Here is an 18,099-nt window from a genome sequence, read left to right on the forward strand (position 1 = left end):
CTTGTCTCTCAAATACATAGTTACATTGTTCGTTAATTAGCTAGTCAATTTTTGTCACATTAGCATAGACATTGCATCAGTCTAAACACCCCAACACAATACATGGTATCAATAACAAGATTAAACTAGCTGAAATGAGCCACCTACGATTCCCCAACATGGCAGCTTCTTGTCATTGTTGCTATCTGGCCATCCAGAATCACAACAACACACAGACTTTTGCCTCGATTGAAGCGTGCGCATCGTTTTCGTTGTCAGCTAACCCATCTATGGGAGAGCCGCTCCTTAAGCAGACCGGAACTGTAACAATTTTTTTCAATGGTTAACGGCCTGAGTGGGACATCTTCATTTATGCACCATCTTTGGCTTCACACCCAGTGTTTTGAATAAGGAAGTGAAACTATACACATGGAGGGTGTGTTTTTTCTATGGAATATATATTTTATTGAATAAAGTCCTCGTCGGATAATAATGGGGGACACAGCAAAGGATAAACGGCAGGAACAATTGAAGCGCTGGTCCGGTTCAAGCACCGACAGAGAACCGGCTGTGCCCAGGCGAAGGTGGCGGGGCAATGTCGAGGATGCAGGCGGCTCGGAGGCCGTGAACAACGCCGTTTCAAATGACCATTCTCGGGATGTGGAGGGAAGCGGATTGACCACCGGGGAAGCCCATAGTATTCTACCCAAACGAAGGTACTGTATTGTCAGAATGATGTATTACTAGCTAACCAGCTAGCAAGATTCTCGCTAGCTAGGTAGTACTATACCGGATGCTATTCAGGAATGCTGTGCGTGGGCTAGGCACTTGCTAGCTAGCTTTGCTGAGACTTGAATGTTTATCTCGCTAACTAGCTATGTCTGTAATCACAACAATGGCACATTCGTATGTGCTTGTCTACTGTCTAGTAGTAGATTTAGAACAGTTCTCTACAGTATTCGACAGGATATGTAGCTAACACACCCACATTGTCTGGCTAGTCATTTTGGAAAGCTAGCAGGCAGTTAACTAGTCAGCCAGCAACATAGTTAAGTTAGCTAACTACATATCTAGTTAGTTACAGACCACCACTGTTGTTGACAACCACTGGGTATAACATAGACTATTTGGAGGAGGGGAATATGATCTGCCTTTCATGTATGCAAATAATGAGGTTTGAGTAGCTGCCATGGAGTGCTGGTAAAATATTAACTTTAATATCCTGAATAATGTCACTAAATGATGACCTCAACTATAGGAGGCGAGTGCGGTTTGATACTGCTGCAGAGTTCCTGGCAGCTTGTGCCAGTGGTGACACAGATGAGGCCCAGGAGATGCTGAAAGAGGAAAGAGAGACGGAAGGCAAAAATGGAGACTATCAGGGAGAGGTTGTGAATTGTGCCAATGCTGACGGAATCACAGCTCTTCACCAGGTAAGGACTTGTGGTAAATGAGTAGAATCTAGTGTCTGTGTATTGACTCTACAACCTATAGTCATACTGGAGCTATGAATATCATCATCCTCTCTCCTCATTCACTGTAGGCTTGTATAGATGGGAGCATGGAGGTGATGGTCTTTCTCCTGGCTCAGGGTGCCAACATAAACCAGGTGGACAGTGAGGGCTGGACTCCGCTGCATGTGGCAGCCACCTGTGGGAACCTGGAGATCACTGAGTATGTACAGTACACTATATCACTTCAACATCAGGCAATAGAATAGGGGCTACCTATGAAAGCGTTCTACATTCCTCTGTTATAGTGTTGGGCAGTCGTTGCAATTGAGTTAACCTGGTTTTGTAGCCTTAGCCTCCCTGTGCCAATGTTTCTCCATTCAACAATGCTGTATTGTTGTCTGGTACAGCAGGGCCTGTGAAGCTGGCCAACTGCTTTTTGTTTACTCTTGGTTATGTGGCCTGTTTCTCTCTTGTGGATGGTTTCAAACTCTCTTTCTATATCAGTTTCCTTTTACAGCAGGGTGCGTCTCTCACTGCTGTGAACTGCGATGGCGACGTCCCCCTAGATATAGCTGAAGACGAGGCCACTGAGTCGCTCCTGCACCAATACACAGTGAGACAAGGCAAGTACTGTACTACCAACACAGGGAGGAAACAAAGGAGAGATTCAGGGTGATACGTGTTGTGGTGTCTGATTTATAAAGACTTACTTAGGTACTGAGAAGGAAGGGAAGCCAGGGCACACTCTTAGCCAATTTTTGGCTTGGGATGCTGCCACGTTCCATATCGAGCTAAACAAGAATAAGGCTCCCCCTTTTTCAATGGAGTTGAGACAGGAAAAAGCTTAATGACTACCACATTTTCAACATTCTTGTTCAGTTGTTGATTATACATTTCATTCCCGTCTCTTGTCTCAGGTGTGGACGTAGAGGCAGCTAAGCGGGTGGAGGAGGAGCAGATCATGAAAGATGCCAGAGCCTGGCTGACAGAGGGGCCTCCCTCAGAACTACGCCACCCCAAAACTGGGGCTACTCCCCTGCATGTGGCTGCAGCCAAGGGCTACCTGGAAGCCATCAAGTGAGTGTCCATGACCGTGTCCCAATTCTCTCAAAACCCCAATTTTTCTTGTTTCTCCCTCACAGCCACTCTGACAAGCTCAATAACTCTTGAGTTTATGGAAAAGCAGTGCATTGTTAAAAAACAAAGAGACAAAATGAATTGAATAGGCTTTCTGCTTTGCTCTCTGTGCTAAGCCATTCTGGTGTTGTTGTGGTTCAGACTGCTATGCCAGTGTGGTCTGGACGTGTCAGAGATGGACTGTGATGGCTGGACACCTCTCCACGCAGCGTCACACTGGGGGCAGGGAGATGCCTGCAGGATACTGGCTGAACAGCTCTGCGACATGGAGGCCTGCAGCAATGGGGTGAGACCGACAGACAGACTAGAGCCATACACATGTATACCAGTGGAGGCTGGTGGGAGGAGCTATAGGAAGACGAGCTCATTGTAATGACTGGAATGGAATTAATGGAACGGAGACGAACGTGATTTCAGTATGTTTGATTACTGTTCCATTTATTCTATTCCAGCTAATTACAGTGAGCCCGTCCTCCTCAAGACACTCAATGTACTGGGAAATATTGTCGACTGCTTGTATACCAGGTCTCTGTAATATTTGTTAATACTTTTTGAAATGCTAGGCTAATATAGCTTCGTCATTTGGTAGGAAGTGTGATGCCACAAAATGTCTTGCTGCTTCCTTTGTGCTCTATTTTCATTTTGTAACGTCAACCCCGCAGGGTCAGACTCCGTTTGATGTCGCTGACGAGAGTGTTGTGTCACTGCTGGAGGAGCTGTCACAGAAACAAGCCAACGTGAGACTTCCGTTTTTTTGTCACTGTTCATGTGTGCAAAATATTTCTCTAGATGGCCAATACAAAACTGCCTGATTGGGAAATATTCATTGTAGATTTCACACATTTTCCGAATAGTATAATTTGACTTGTTGCCATATAATATTGGGCTGTTCTGCAAAAGGCAGTCTTCCTATGTTTCTCTTACTGATGAGTGACGCTGTCATGACTCTTGCTACTATATTTGCCTTGCAATATTATTATTATATGCGTTATCTAATGACAGTGGTCATATTTTTGTCACTGATGACCGAGTGTCCCTTCACAGTGGCGTAATGAGCAGTCCATCATGGACAGACAGAACCCTGCAGGCTCTACTGCTGCAAAAGCTGATAAGCAAACGACGGAGGTCAGTATATGCCTTATTACTACTGCATCTGATAACAAACAACGGAGGTCAGGATATGCCTTATTATTACTGCATCTGATAACAAATGACGGAAGGTTAGTATATGCCTTATTATTACTGCATCTGATAACAAACAACGGAGGTCAGGATATGCCTTATTATTACTGCATCTGATAACAAACAACGGAGGTCAGGATATGCCTTATTATTACTGCATCTGATAACAAACAACGGAGGTCAGGATATGCCTTATTATTACTGCATCTATAACAATACAACGGAGGTCAGGATATGCCTTATTATTACTGCATCTGATAACAAACAACGGAGGTCAGGATATGCCTTATTATTACTGCATCTTATTTTCTCCTGTTTCTTTTCCTCTTCTGATCTGTAGTATTTATTTTGCAGTTAGGCTTTAGTTGGAGTAAATGTGGTGGGCTTGGCCTCAAGTATCAAATATATATATATTATTTTCATGCAGAATGATGGTTTTGTCTTCATTAGAAATGTAGATGAGATTCAGTTGGATAGTTCTTCATTGACTGTTATTTTACAAAGATGGCTGACTATGAAAAAGGCATCTTCCTTATAAATAATAGCAGGGATTCTGTTGGACAGTGTCAGAACTGGATGCGTTCCTGCAATGAATTTCATGGCTACTTTTCGAGCATTATCTCCCATGTATGCACCAATCCAAAGCTTTTCAATGCACGGAGGGGAGTGAACGAGAGCACACTTTGGGAGAAGGGTAAAGAATCTTAATGCCGCCTATTTCTGTGAAATGCTGATAGTAATCATCTGTGTGTGTGTTTCAGGACCTCCGTGTGCAGGATGAGCAGTAGGGAGAAGATGAACGTGCAGGACCAGTCTAAAGAGAGGAGGTCTGAAGGCCTGGAGCTCAGCGAGGAGAGAGAGAGCAGCCCTGGTATAAAATATGTCTGATCTCACACACACAGACATTTTGAATACCCATTCATGATTACCCACTGACCAGAGTACACCTCCTGTCTGTCTTTCCTAGAAGGCTCCACTCTATCCAGTCCAGACACAGGGAGTGTCACCTCCACCGTCAGCCCTGCTGAAAAGGTAAGACATGTCTCGATGCATCTTAAGCTGTACTGTAGATGTTGCGTAGTCTACCTGGGCCTGTCGTGCTTTACACACGTAGTTATTCCTTATTTCCTATCTTAGCTGTTGATGTTCACTCCTTTCCATTTGAACGTCAAAGAAAAATGTGAATCATCAGCCTAGCAACAGTGACTCGATTACTGTCAAGAGAAATGTTGTTATTTCTCTGTATCAACGTGGTCCTGTCTTGCCCGTGGTTCAGCAGACTCCAGAGGAGAAGGATGTGGAGGAGCGGGACCAGGACAGAGCCAGTCGTACAGCCCGGGTCCAGCCCACCCCCCAGAGGAAAGACCCCCTGGCTGATAGTCCCAACAACACCAACCCAGACAGACGGAAGTAAGAGCCACACGACACACAGTAAACACACATTAAAGCTTCGTGGCCTGGCACAACTATAGGAAAGATACGTGAATAGTTGGTGTAGCAGGAGGCCGGGTGTGGCACATAAGAAGGAAGTGATGATGAGAGCTAATGAATGAAAGACTCAACACACCGGCAGTTGTTCAAGCACTATCAATGTGTTTTAGTAGAGGAGTGTGTGTCTTCTGCTGTAAATTCAGTGGATGTGCTTTTATGGAGCTGTGTGGATGTGTTATTTTGGAGCATTCTGAATCCAAGGGTTCTAATGGAGCTGTGTGGATCTGTTCTTCGAACCAGCGACATTTCGGTTACTGACCCAACGCTCTTGTTAGTCTTGATCTGGAGTTTATAGTTTCTGGAGTTTATAGTTTACCCATTACCCACCTTTTTTACCACTACATCACTGATGCTAATACAGAATCGTAAGTTAATATGCTAATCATTCATGTGAATGTGATAAAACGATCATCTGTGTGCTCCATTGATGTCTGTTTGTGCGGAGCTTGATTAGTAATGCCTTGGGAAAGAAATGTGAACGCTACATCATTTGATAAAATGGATATCTATGTATAGAGTTGATTATTTTATGCAATTCATCATTACAACTAACTGAACATTTTCTGATGCTACTTGTTAGTGTGGATCATTTCTGATAATTCCCCACTTTCAGGGGTATAACATTACAGTTGTGTATAGCTAATAGGCTTTGTGTTTGTAGAGCGACTGAGGTGAATAAACCTACAGCAGCCAAGGTGATAATGGCTGGGGTCGTTTTTACTGTTCTCCAAATAGCATTTTAAAGTTTATTTAATTGTATATAAATGCGAGAAAAAAATCCTCACTAAAACCCCAACCCTGGTTACGGCTTTGAATCTAAGGGTTCTAATAGAGCTGAATTTATGTGTTCTTTTGGAGCATTGTGAATCTACGGGTTCTAATGGAGCTGTGTGGATGTTTGCCCCTCAGGTTCCAGGCCCCTGTAAGAGACGAGGAGTCTGAGTCTCAGAGGAAAGCACGATCACGCCTCATGCGCCAGTCTCGCCGCTCCACACAGGTACTGGCCACAATAAACCATCTCTTTACGTCTCTTACAGAGGACTTCAAATGGATCTTGTCACCTTAACTGACCACCTTTCAGCATAAATAATAAACATGATTTTTTTTGCTTGTTTCCTGTGACAGGGTGTGACGCTCACTGACTTGAAGGAGGCAGAGAAGAGCGTAGCCAAGCCAGCTGATCCACCGCCTAGCAACATCCTGCATGTCAGCCCTATAGTCACCATAACACCTGCTGAGAGAGGTGAGTGGGACTGTGGTGGGAAAAAATGTGCCGTTTTCATTTATTAATAGTAATGCCATTCAGGAAGACAGGATTATGAATCCTAGTTAAAAAGTATTTTAGTGTCATGAAAACATCAAGTTGGCAATATCAAATGCATCCTCTAGCCTTGGTGTCTGTTAAGGGCTCAAAATTGCAACCAAAACACGTATTTGCGACCGTTTGACTTGGCAGTGCAACACACAGTTTTAATTGGACGCTAGGGTGCCAGTGTTTTTTTCACGTTACTTTTTGGTTCACAATTTTCAGCTTTTTAAAAATTATTATAAAGGTATGGAACAATGGGTATGCAGACCAGGTATTCATAAAGTTTGGTCCGAAGTCTTGGTTTAATCTTTGCAAAGCAAAATTGAGTCATGCGCTGTTTGAATGAACATTCCTAAAGGCTTTCCCAATAAACCTTTCCAATTAAATACCTGGCCAAATGATATCTTGATGATTTGTAACAATTGCAAGGCATTTGTTTATCAAACTGTGCCATCACATGTAGCCTACATTGTACAGTACAAAAACACCGCTAGCCGAACACAATGGCCTCTTGCTAGTCGCACACTTGAATTGAAGGGCAACTACACCCTCTAATTTAGTTTTTTATTGTTCCCAGATCTCAGAAGTGTTCTCCCGATGTGGTTTAAGCATTTATTGTGGACACAGAACATCAAATTTGAGGAGTTTTTCAACCCCAAAAATGTGATTTTTGCGAGTGAAATCCTGAGGGAAACTAAAACATATATTTTAACGGGCCCTACAATCGCTAGCAATAACACCCTTTTTAAGATTGCTCAAAGATTATTATTTTTTTAATGGAGGGTAGGTCATTATAGGCCAGGGCTTTCCAACCTTGTTCCTGGAGGTTTTCATTTCAACCCCAGTTGTAACTTTCCTGATTCAACTTATCAACCAGCTAATTATTAGAATCAGTTGCGCTAGATTGGTGTTGGAGCGAAAACCTACAGAACGGTATCTCACTAGGAACAGGGTTGGAGAGCCCTGCTATAGGCTACTTACGCAGCCTGCAAATTAAACATTTTAATTGAGGCGCGCATCATCTGCTTTCCTTGGCCAGCATTCTTTTCATTCGGGCCAGTAACTTTCAGTTGGCATTGGCCCAGTGTGCCACTGGCAAATTCATCTGAATGTCAAACCCTGCAAGGGCATGCTAATGTAAGAGACGGCTAGTCATTATTAGCCTGGTTCTGTATGGAATGCAGGCACATTATGAGACACCGGTCAGGTCATTATCAGCACGCAGCGTCAAAAAATTGGTGCGACCATATCATGTGCTGGTGCCGTCAACAGGAAGAATTGTGCCACCGGTGGAAAAAGTGAGTTTAGAGCCGTGCTGTTGAATGCCTTTGATCTATCAATGTCATTCTGTTCCTATTGTATTGTAGACACTGACCCAGTGAAGGGGGTCGGGTCCGAGGGAGAGCCGCGGCTAGGAGTGAGGGACCGACGGAAGGGAAGGAGAGAGAGACGCTCCACCGGGGTGGTTCAACTAGGGGTAGGCAGAGGAACCCCTTCATACATATTCTTAGTATTCGTGCTAGAGCTATTGATGTCTTTGACCATTTCCTCTTTGTATAAACCGATTGAACTTTAATTTGACTATCAACCAATATCACTCTTTCTTGTCCACTTCCAACATGCCACAAGTACAAAATAAATGTTATGTCCTACAAAGACAAAGAGGAAATGCAACAGTATGTTGTAACCTCATACTRAGAACAGGAACTCCATACCCCACCTGAAATGTTATTTTTCCCCTTTTTCAGTTGTGTAATTGCTACATTTCTCTATTTTGACTGCATTTTTTCCTGAAATATAGGAACCCCCCCCACACACACACACACAAAATGTTGGAATCTGATGGTTTGTCACAAAAGTGGTCTTGTATTACAATGCCTGGTAAAATATTAGTGGTCAATGTCAAACTTACCATTGTCAATGTGGTATTTGTTACAATGTTCATTATACACTGTATCTATTTTTTTTTTTTTTACAAGAATGAACATTTGGATGCAATGGATGAAGCCCAACAGGATGAAAACCACCGTCATAGTTCACCCAGGTAAGTGTTTTTTCATTTCTATACTACAGTATACTGAATTACTAAACTTATTTTGCATTGCGTAAATCATGTACTCTATGTCTATCTTTGCAGTGAGCCTCAGTTGGGAGATTCTTCACCAGAGTACAAAATGGTATTGTTGACAACTCCCAGTGATTTTTAAATACACACATTCTTCAGGCTCTTGAAAGATGGAAGCTACGGTTTTAATAAGTGAGAGAATAACATGCTCTGAGGGGAATGAATGGATGCAGCTGACTAGCTGGGTAATAGGAGTTTAAACCGCGTCAACTGAATGTATTTAGAACTGCAGAGGCTAGGCTATGACCGAATCCGTATTTATGTCGCCCCCTAGCTGTACAGGTCGGTGCTGCAGGAGAACAGCCTGCTCAGAGACAAGCTGCAGGAGACGGCGCTGCTGCTCAGCCAGAGCAAAGTGGAGCTGGAGAGACTCCGACAGGTGAGGATATGATCCTGTCTGGATGTTGATGACCATGGTTCAAGGTATCCCATTTCAATATGTTAGATTCACATAGCATTGGGAAGGAGGGAGACGAAGAGTATTGGGACTCTGTCAGGGAGGCAGATCCTAGAAGTGCTGTCGCTGGTCATGTGGCGGGACCTGGCGGTGTTCTGTGTCCGCCTCTGACAATGTGGAGAGAAGTTACGTTGTGTAAGACAAATAATACACAGTATTGTAGGAACACAAAGATGGATTCCAGATTATAGCACACAGAATGTGTTGGAATTTATACTGCTCCGCTTCTGTGTTGAGCTGTGCATGTCAATCATTGGCCCTGTTGTAACTGTGTCTGTGTCGCTATTGCAGTGTCAAGAGAGCAACACAGAGAGGCCGGCCCTGTTGGAACTGGAGAGATTTGTGAGTCCCCTCTTAACCTGTCTGTGTTCATGTTTTAGGGTCCATTTCACTTTTCGCTTCCCAATTCAGGAAATTATTTATTTATTGGATCAATTGAGGTCAAATGGAATATAACCTAATGTCATTAGCTGTAAAGGTTACATACCTATGTGGGAGTGAGTTATAACATCAGTGTCTGTTTTACTCGCTATAACATCAGTGTCTGTTTTACTCGCAGGAGAAGAGAGCACTCCAGAGAAAAGCAGTGGAACTGGAGGATGAGCTGAAGGTATAAGGGAATTGTTCCGTCACCGGGGCTAGCCTATTTAACTCATATTTTGTCTGTTCAGACTTGAATTAACCTGCATAATTATTAGCATTGATTATGTGCTTAGGGATCCAACTAACTACCCAAAACACTAACCATAAGCTACCCCAAACTATTCAACAACCCAAAACAACCTAAAAAACAACAACATACTACCCCAAAGAATAAACTATCAAAAACATTAACCACATAAGTACTCAAACCAACTCCAAATTACACAAACACTAATGAATCTACCCCAAACACTATGTAAAAATGTTCTGAGAATATGGTTTTATTCTGTACCGTTCGTTCTACATTGCATTATCTGTAACATACAATAACCAATAGATTTCCATCAACCGATCATGATGATAAAGAGAAAAAAAAACAATTTTCCCTGATATTGTTTGTCTTCCCTTGTTATCGTGTATTTCCAGGTGCTGGTGGATCTCCGAGCAGACAACCAGAGGCTAAAGGACGAGAATGCCGCTCTCATCCGTGTCATCAGCAAACTTTCCAAATGAGCCTCATCTCCCAAACCTCTAGATGGAGAAAAGTGTTCAAAGTTCCTGTCTCTTGCCCAACTCACAAGGCACATACTGGGAACAAAACCTAGCATTAAAAAAAACTGCGTTCTGCTCTGATAGAAGACCAACGATGCATTTGTTCAATGACGTTTTTGGATTTATAACTGGAAAGAATAGTTTTTGCAGGGTTATTATTCGCCTTTGGTTTGGCTTCACTCATTACTCGATCTACTGTATAACAAGCTGAACTGCACCACCGATGGATTCACAGGGTACTGTACTGTGTTCCTGTTCAAATTCTTAAAAAGTTAAWWWWWWWTTGACCTAAATATTTTGTGCTTTGCTTCTGCATTACCTTGTTTAAGGATACATGTGTTTTTAAGATCTATTTTAATAACCATGCAAAGTGCGTGCTTACGATAACAACATGATCTTACTTCAGAGTACATACCACTAGACACCTAAACAGGACTGGGGGGGCGATGCCAACGTCAGGTGCTTCAGTTCTGAGGAGAGGCGGAGAAGGCTGTTATTAGGTTTTGACATGCATATTCCACAAAAATGTGCCAAAAACACACACCCCATTTACGGCTTGTTTGGCATGTTGTTTGGGGGAAAGGTGAAGTGATTGGTTTGTCTCTCAGGACGAGTCTGAGTCAATACTGTACTTGAGCTGACTACTGTTAAAGTTGGACCAAACTGTATGTGCATGTTAAGTTTTTTTTGAATGTATATTTATGTGTATATTTATGTACAGGGCCCCTCTCCTCTTCCAGTGATGTAGTAGTAATGGTCTCTTTTTATTTAGGAAAGGACGGAGATGCTGGGTGCTCATACTGTGATGGAGACCTGTTAGTTAGTAGACAGGCAAGATGGGTCAAGTCTTTTGAATGTTTACTGTGTTGTTTTTTTTAAATGCATGCCAAATTGTATTTTGACAATGTGCCTTTCTATATATATATATATATTTGTAATTAATATTTACACAATGTCAAAAATAAAATACAGTATGGTAAATTAAGCTCGCCCTCCCTCCCACAGTTCTTGTGTGGTGAAGAGAATACAACTCATGATCAACACCTTACCTAATGGAGATGTTTAGGGAAGCACTGCATGTGGAAGTCTATGCTCATTTTATTTATATTGTGCTTTTCATTAAAGGTCTAATGCAGCTTTTTTTTWATCTCAATATCAAATCATTTTTGGGTAACAATTAAGTACCTTACTGTGATTGTTTTCAATTAAAATGGTAAAGAAACAGCTTCTTAGCAAAGAGCAATACTCAAGCAAAAGTTTTGTTAGGACTGTCTGGGAGTGTGGAGGGGGCAACTGAAAACCAAATGTTTAGATCTCTCTTTCTTATTGGTTTATTAACTAATTTAAACACCTGGTGATGTCACCAGGCAGACCAAAACTCCATCCCACCAAAACAGGCTGAAGTCTTTTCAAACAGCTCTTACACTAAAAGGGCATTATCATTTTTGCAATTTCATGGTATTATTCCAATCTCATTAGTGTGGAAATATAACACAGGAAAATCAAGTTTTTGACTGCACTGAACTTTTCAAGAGGAATCTTACTAGGTAAAAAGAAAAAGTCAAAACCAAGATACATTAATAATTACATCACAATCAGTAATGACTAAACAGCTGAGTTCTGAGTTTCCTCTTTTTTCTGCAACACTTGCAAGTGTATCATTTTACAACATACAACCTATCCACTAGATCAAGGCTCTCCAACCCTGTTCCCAGAGAGCTACTGTCCTGTAGGTTTTCACTCCAACCCTAATCTAACGCACCTGATTCTAATTAGCTAGTTGATAAGCTCAATCAGGTTAGTTACAACTGGGGAAAACCTACAGGCAGGTAGCTTGGTCGGAGAGTCCTGCACTAGATCAATGTATCCACTTTCATAAAGTAGTCACATATCCACTATACAGTTTCACATGGAATAAAGCATATAGAGCTTAATTTTATAATTTTTTTTGCTTGAATGTGCTACCAAATCTAAGTTCTTAACTAAAGTAACTGTTAAAGGGATCATTTGAAATAAATAATGAATAACAAATAAACAGTTTCTTATAATACCCTTCGGTTCTTTCATTTATATCATGGTACTACTATGGTACTTTCACTTATACCATGGAAATGTACCATGGTTTTAGCCTTGAAGTATGAGGGTCTACCATGGTACGAAACATGAGGTGATGGTTGAGGATGAATGGCACAACAGTGGACCTCAGGATCTTGTCACGGTATCTCTGTGCATTCAAATTTCCATCAATAAAATGCAATTGTTTTCTCTGTTCGTAGCTTATGCCTGCCTATTCCATAACCCCACCGCCACGTTGACATGAGCAAACTGCTAGCCCAGACTGCCACCTGCCCGGTATATTTGAAACCAGGATTCATCCATGAKGAGTATACTTCTCCAGCGTGCGGCCATCGAAGCTGAGCATTGGCCCACAAGTCGGTTACGACGCCGAACCGCAGTCATGTCAAGACCCTGGTGAGGACGAGCACGCAGATGAGCTTCCCTGAGACAGTTTCTGACAATTTGTGCAGAAATTCTGACAGTTTGTGCAGTACCTGGGTCTACCATGGTACTGCACAAACTGTCAGAATTTCTGCACAAATGTGCCATTCATCCTCAACCATCACCTCACGTTTCAGCATGATAACGCAGAGCCATGTCGCAAGGATCTTTACACAATTCCTGGAAGCTGAAATGGCTTGCATACTCATCAGAAATGTCACCCTGTGAGCATGTTTTGGGGTGCTCTGGATTGACGTGAACGACAGCGTGTACCAGTTCCCGCCAATATCCAGTAACTTCACAAAGCCATTGAAGAGGCGTGGGACATCATTCCACAACATTCCACATGCTACAAGCAATAGCCTGATCAACTCTATGTGATGGAGATATGTGGTCACACAGATACTGATACTCCCTACCTTTTTTGAATGGTATTTGTGACCAAGTCATGTGAAATCCATAGATTATTGCCTATTGCATTTATTTCAATTGACTGATTTCCTTATATGACTGATATCCTTTTATTAAAATTGTTGCATGTTGTGTTCATATTTTTCATCCGCTATGGTCCATTTACACACGCTTAACTCAGGTCAGAATTGGGCCCTCTTTTTATTTGTATGTATGAATAACTAGGTGACTACTTTCAGCATTTAGTTTGCATCATTTTGGTAAGACAGCTGTGTGTATGGCTCCATTCACATAGTACGGTTTATAATAGGTGAATTACCCTATCTATCTTGTAGCCTATATTCATTACTAAACCCCCCCCAAGAAACAAACCTGGCACCGGATCTGTAAAGAGGTGACTTAAGAGCCCAATCCTGGAGGGGCAAGTTATACCACAGTGGGGGAAAGTTGTAGAGATAGTGAGAGGTTGTTAGTCCAAGATTCTCTTTCCTATAGTTGGAGCCTCCCAGATGCCTCATTGATCCCCAAAGAGGCTCGTGACTTGGAATACTTGGTGTTCGAATGACAAGCAGTCTGCTGCCTTTAAATATATATATATATATATAACCAGATAAAGGTGTTTGACTGTATATGGTGGGCATATTGGATTCCAAACATAGTTGAAGTACGTAGAAATTGTCTTGAGTACAGGTCATAAGCACAGCACACAAAAAATGTTATTAATACATGTACATATAATGGTAATAAAACTACCATTTAATGGTAATGTGGCAGCCATATTGGATTTGGAGTCAAATCTAGGGGGACCCCCTAARGTAATTGCAAGAGTAGTGGCTAAACATATAAAATTCACAGAGGGACCTTTGACTGGAAATAAATTCAGTTTTCAGTGCCTGGCCACTATACATTTTTGTCAGACTGGACCATACAGAACTGAATGACAAGTTTATTCATCATAAATATTCATGAATGACATGTCGCCATATTGTATCTGTGTGCTTACAGGTCTATTTCCTACATGCTTTAAGATATCCTACTGCTCTTGATTTGTCTATGAAGAGCAGACAATTGATTACTTGTATACCAAATTTGAGCAATATCAGAGCTTGCAATTTTGGGTTACATGAGCTTAGGTGGCCCACTCCCCCTCCAGCCAGGCATTATTCTGCACTGTTTGAGTTAAGGGTGTCTGTCACCATATCTTTCAATTTAACCAATTTTGCATTAAGATTTTTGTATACAACCATCCATATATGYGAGACCTTAGACCTGGTTGTGCTTAGTTATACCTCAGGTAGGGTTCTCTCAAAACCTTAAGCCTATTTTTGAAGATTGGCCACTAGCCTAAAAAGATCATGTGACTAGTAAAAATCTTTTGAGAAGTTGTCAAATGTGATTGCTGAATAGATCAATACTGGAAATAATGGTTTCACTTATTTTACCTACAAATCAACTTAGCTACTTTGAAAACCAGAGACACTCTGTACACAACAGGCCAAGTTCAGCAACATCTTTATTGTCCAAGAAGAGCAATCACAAATGATCAAATATTTATACAACCCCACCAGCATGCCAGCATCTTCATTGAAACTGTACAATGTGTGAAGGAATGTATGGGAAAGCATAAGATCATTCACAATATCTGAAACACTTTTACATCCATATGCTTAGGGTACAGTACATGTCAATTCCACTTTCTGATCCAAAATCCCTCCCTCTTAACATACTCAAACAGTATCACGCATTTTCTGCTAGCACATCCTACTCTGTGCAAACGCTACAATTTTTCCATCAACGTCTCTTTTCGTCAATATGTCATTGGGGAAAGGCTGGGGCCTGACTGTGGAGGTGTACATCTTAACCCTACCAGCTCCTGTTCCTAATGAGAGCTGAAACACCGTCAATGTCTCCAGCAGCAGACGGTGAGTCATTCTCTACTCCTGTGCTTTCTCTGGTACTTGTCATCACCTTTGACCTCCGACAGCAGGCTCTAAGGGTCGTAACAAAATGTGAGTGAGGGGGAGGAGGGAAATCGGACTTGATGTACATTAAGGCAAAAKAAATATACAAAACCGTGGTCTTTCTTTTTCACGCGACCAAAGTCGACGATAAGGCCTCATGGCTAAGGAACACAAGTGTGTTATCAATAATGATGACGTGGCCTGCTGGGGTGGGCAAGGAAAACAACACATCGGTAAATTCTAGGTGGTGTATTCTATTCTCATTCTAACTACCATGTTAACTTGTGTTTACTAGCGGAGGTTGAGTTTAGACAAAACAAGCCAGGAGCAGCATGTGTGTAAACTTTACAGGGAGAATCACAACTAGCAAAGAGATTAAGATGGTGAACAGTTGACAGTACAATATGCCCTTGAGTGAGTCTACCCGATGGCAAGCACCACATGAAATACACAACATACAGCCCAAGTCATGCACCATCTGTTAGTGCACCACCATGATAACTGCGCAATAGTAAACTGATTATTTTGATATTTCAGTATAAGGCAACACTGGGGCTTACGCCCTTTTTTATCCAATGTTATAATACCTTTCACTTCCTTGGCCCTAGCCTCTGCCGAGTCCCCAAAACAGGAACTTCCAGTTTTTCAGGGGAAATGGACTTCTCCTTTTGGACGTTAACAAGGCGACACGCCACCTTAACGCCTCCTCCACAGACAACCAGCAGGCTGCGGACCTCGTAGGGTAAGAGTTGAATACCCCTTATGTAGGGGATCTAGTTTGAGGTGTTTATTATTTTTATACACCTGCTACATTAGGTTACCTTGGCCCCAATCCCCATGTAAGAGGAAAGGGTTAATACATTTAAGGGGGGTGGGAGGAGCTGAAGTAAAGCAGCTCATTATTAATTCACTGTATGCTTAAAAGACATGCTCCAGAACTGTTTTCCCTATATTTACCCACACTTGGGCAAGCCCCTTAATAATTCAAGTTTCAGCCAATGACCTTCAGCCCCTCACCAGTGACGGCTAGCAAGACGCACACACAGTAGAGCGAGAGAGAGAGAGAGCAATGACGTGGTGCACATATCTGCACATTTGTGACACGTGCAATTTTTGGGGACTACTTTTGGCTCGTGGGTGCTACTATCAGAACTACTGGCAAAAAAGAATACAAAAGTTCAGGAGAATATCTTTAACAAGGCAGGTCTTGGTAAAAAAAAAAAAAATAGCAAGGAGGCAAGCAAAGGAATGCTAAAAGGGGGCAGAACAAGATGGCGGGGAAGGAATGACCATAAAAGCTGATTAATATCAACAGTGACATGAACAAAGCCACAGTATACTAGTATTCATACAATTATATATATATAAAAAAAAAGGCAAAATTATAAGTTGATTGTACACTTGCTTTTCCACATGTACTTCTTACTGACAGGAAGACCATTTAGGGAGCAAAGGGGGGTTTAATCTCTTCAAGCAGGACAAACCATGAGGTGGGTTGGAGGATAGATCCTGCACAGTACAGCTATAAGAACTTAAAAAGGTCCAATGCAGCCGTTTTATATATCTATTCATTTCTGGGTAACAATTAAGTACCTTACTGTGATTTTAATTGAAAACAATGGTCAAAAATAAACAAAAATAGCTTCTTAGCAGAGAGCAATTTCTCAAGCAAGAATTTGGCTAGGACTGTCTGGGAGTGGCCTCATGTGGGAAGGGAAAACTAGCTGTTATTGGCAGAAGGTTTGGAACTATTTTTATTGGTCTTTAACAAATTTACTGACTGGTGAAGTCACCAGGGCCAAAACTCATCCCACCAAGGCAGTCTTTTCAAACAGCGCCAACACTGAAAGGGCATTATCATAATTTTAACAATATTATTCCAAACCATAGTGTGGAGATATATGTATATACAAAACACGGCAAAATCTCATTATTGACTGCACTGGCCTTTAAGGTTGCATGGATGGCAGGTTGAGGACAGTGAATCAATTATGGTGGACTTTGTGCAACCAATGAAAGCAGAGGGGGGATGACGGACAGAGGGGCCGTTGCTTCTGCTGCTGCTACTAATGCAGACGGATAAATGGGGAGAAACGTGGGAGACGAGAGAGGATGAAGGGGCGAATGAAGAGGAAGGGTCGGAATGAAGATTGAAGACATGAGGATGGAATGAAGTAGAAGAACATAAACTCATGGAGAAATGGGGACATGGTTGTGGGGGTTGTGTTTTGAAGGCCTCTTTCTTAGTCTTTCCAGTCTTTCTTGATGTTGAGGTTCCACTCCCAGGAAAGGTGTCGTGCTTATCGTCGTCGGTGAACTTGGACTTGATGTTGTAGTGCCGCGGGCCAGCATGCCTTTAGGAGCCTCCTCCAGCGGGTCAGGAAGTCGTACTCGTTCGGCCTCGCCCATAGCTCCCCACCATGTAGTCTGACTTGCAACTACAGAGACAGAGAGAAAAGAAGGCTGTTTGACTCACCAGGGAGGACAAAAAATACAGGGTGGTGTTCATTAGGCACTAAACAGAAAAAGTGAATGAAACAAGGAGTAACTAGTAACTACTATACTAGCTCTAATGAAAAACATGACTAATGACTGTTTTGCTCCAGTTTATTGCATTTTTTTGTACTTTTACCCCTTTCTCCCCAATTTCGTGATATCCAATTGTAGTTACAGTTTTGCCCCATCGCTGCAACTCCCCTACGGACTCGGGAGAGTGAAGGTCGAGAGCCACGCATCCTCCGAAAACACAACCCTGCCAATCCGCCACTGCTTCTTGACACAGCTCGCTTAACCTGGAAGCCAGCCGCACCAATGTGCGGAGGACACACGTCCAGCTGGGGACTAAAGTCAGCTTGCAGGTGCCGGGCCACCACAAGGAGTCACTAGAGCGCAATGGATAA

General features: G+C 42.2%; 1 protein-coding gene across 1 annotated transcript; it reads left to right on the forward strand.

Moving 5' to 3' along the window:
• The first annotated feature begins 172 nt into the window (after window positions 1–172).
• On the forward strand, window positions 173–11,469 carry LOC112080742 (protein phosphatase 1 regulatory subunit 12C). Its single transcript, XM_070442698.1, is given in 21 exon segments — window positions 173–695; window positions 1,238–1,412; window positions 1,523–1,653; window positions 1,938–2,056; window positions 2,351–2,510; window positions 2,712–2,856; window positions 3,233–3,307; window positions 3,615–3,680; window positions 3,682–3,695; window positions 4,514–4,623; window positions 4,720–4,784; window positions 5,029–5,162; window positions 6,153–6,240; window positions 6,369–6,486; window positions 7,920–8,029; window positions 8,532–8,596; window positions 8,690–8,729; window positions 8,952–9,056; window positions 9,426–9,476; window positions 9,694–9,744; window positions 10,203–11,469. Coding segments are annotated over 21 exon segments (2,133 nt in total). The 5' UTR covers window positions 173–471; the 3' UTR covers window positions 10,290–11,469.
• The last annotated feature ends 6,630 nt before the right edge of the window (window positions 11,470–18,099 follow it).

This window comes from Salvelinus sp. IW2-2015, unplaced genomic scaffold (genome assembly GCF_002910315.2).
Source record: "Salvelinus sp. IW2-2015 unplaced genomic scaffold, ASM291031v2 Un_scaffold16469, whole genome shotgun sequence".
NCBI classification, from domain to species: Eukaryota; Metazoa; Chordata; class Actinopteri; order Salmoniformes; family Salmonidae; genus Salvelinus; species Salvelinus sp. IW2-2015.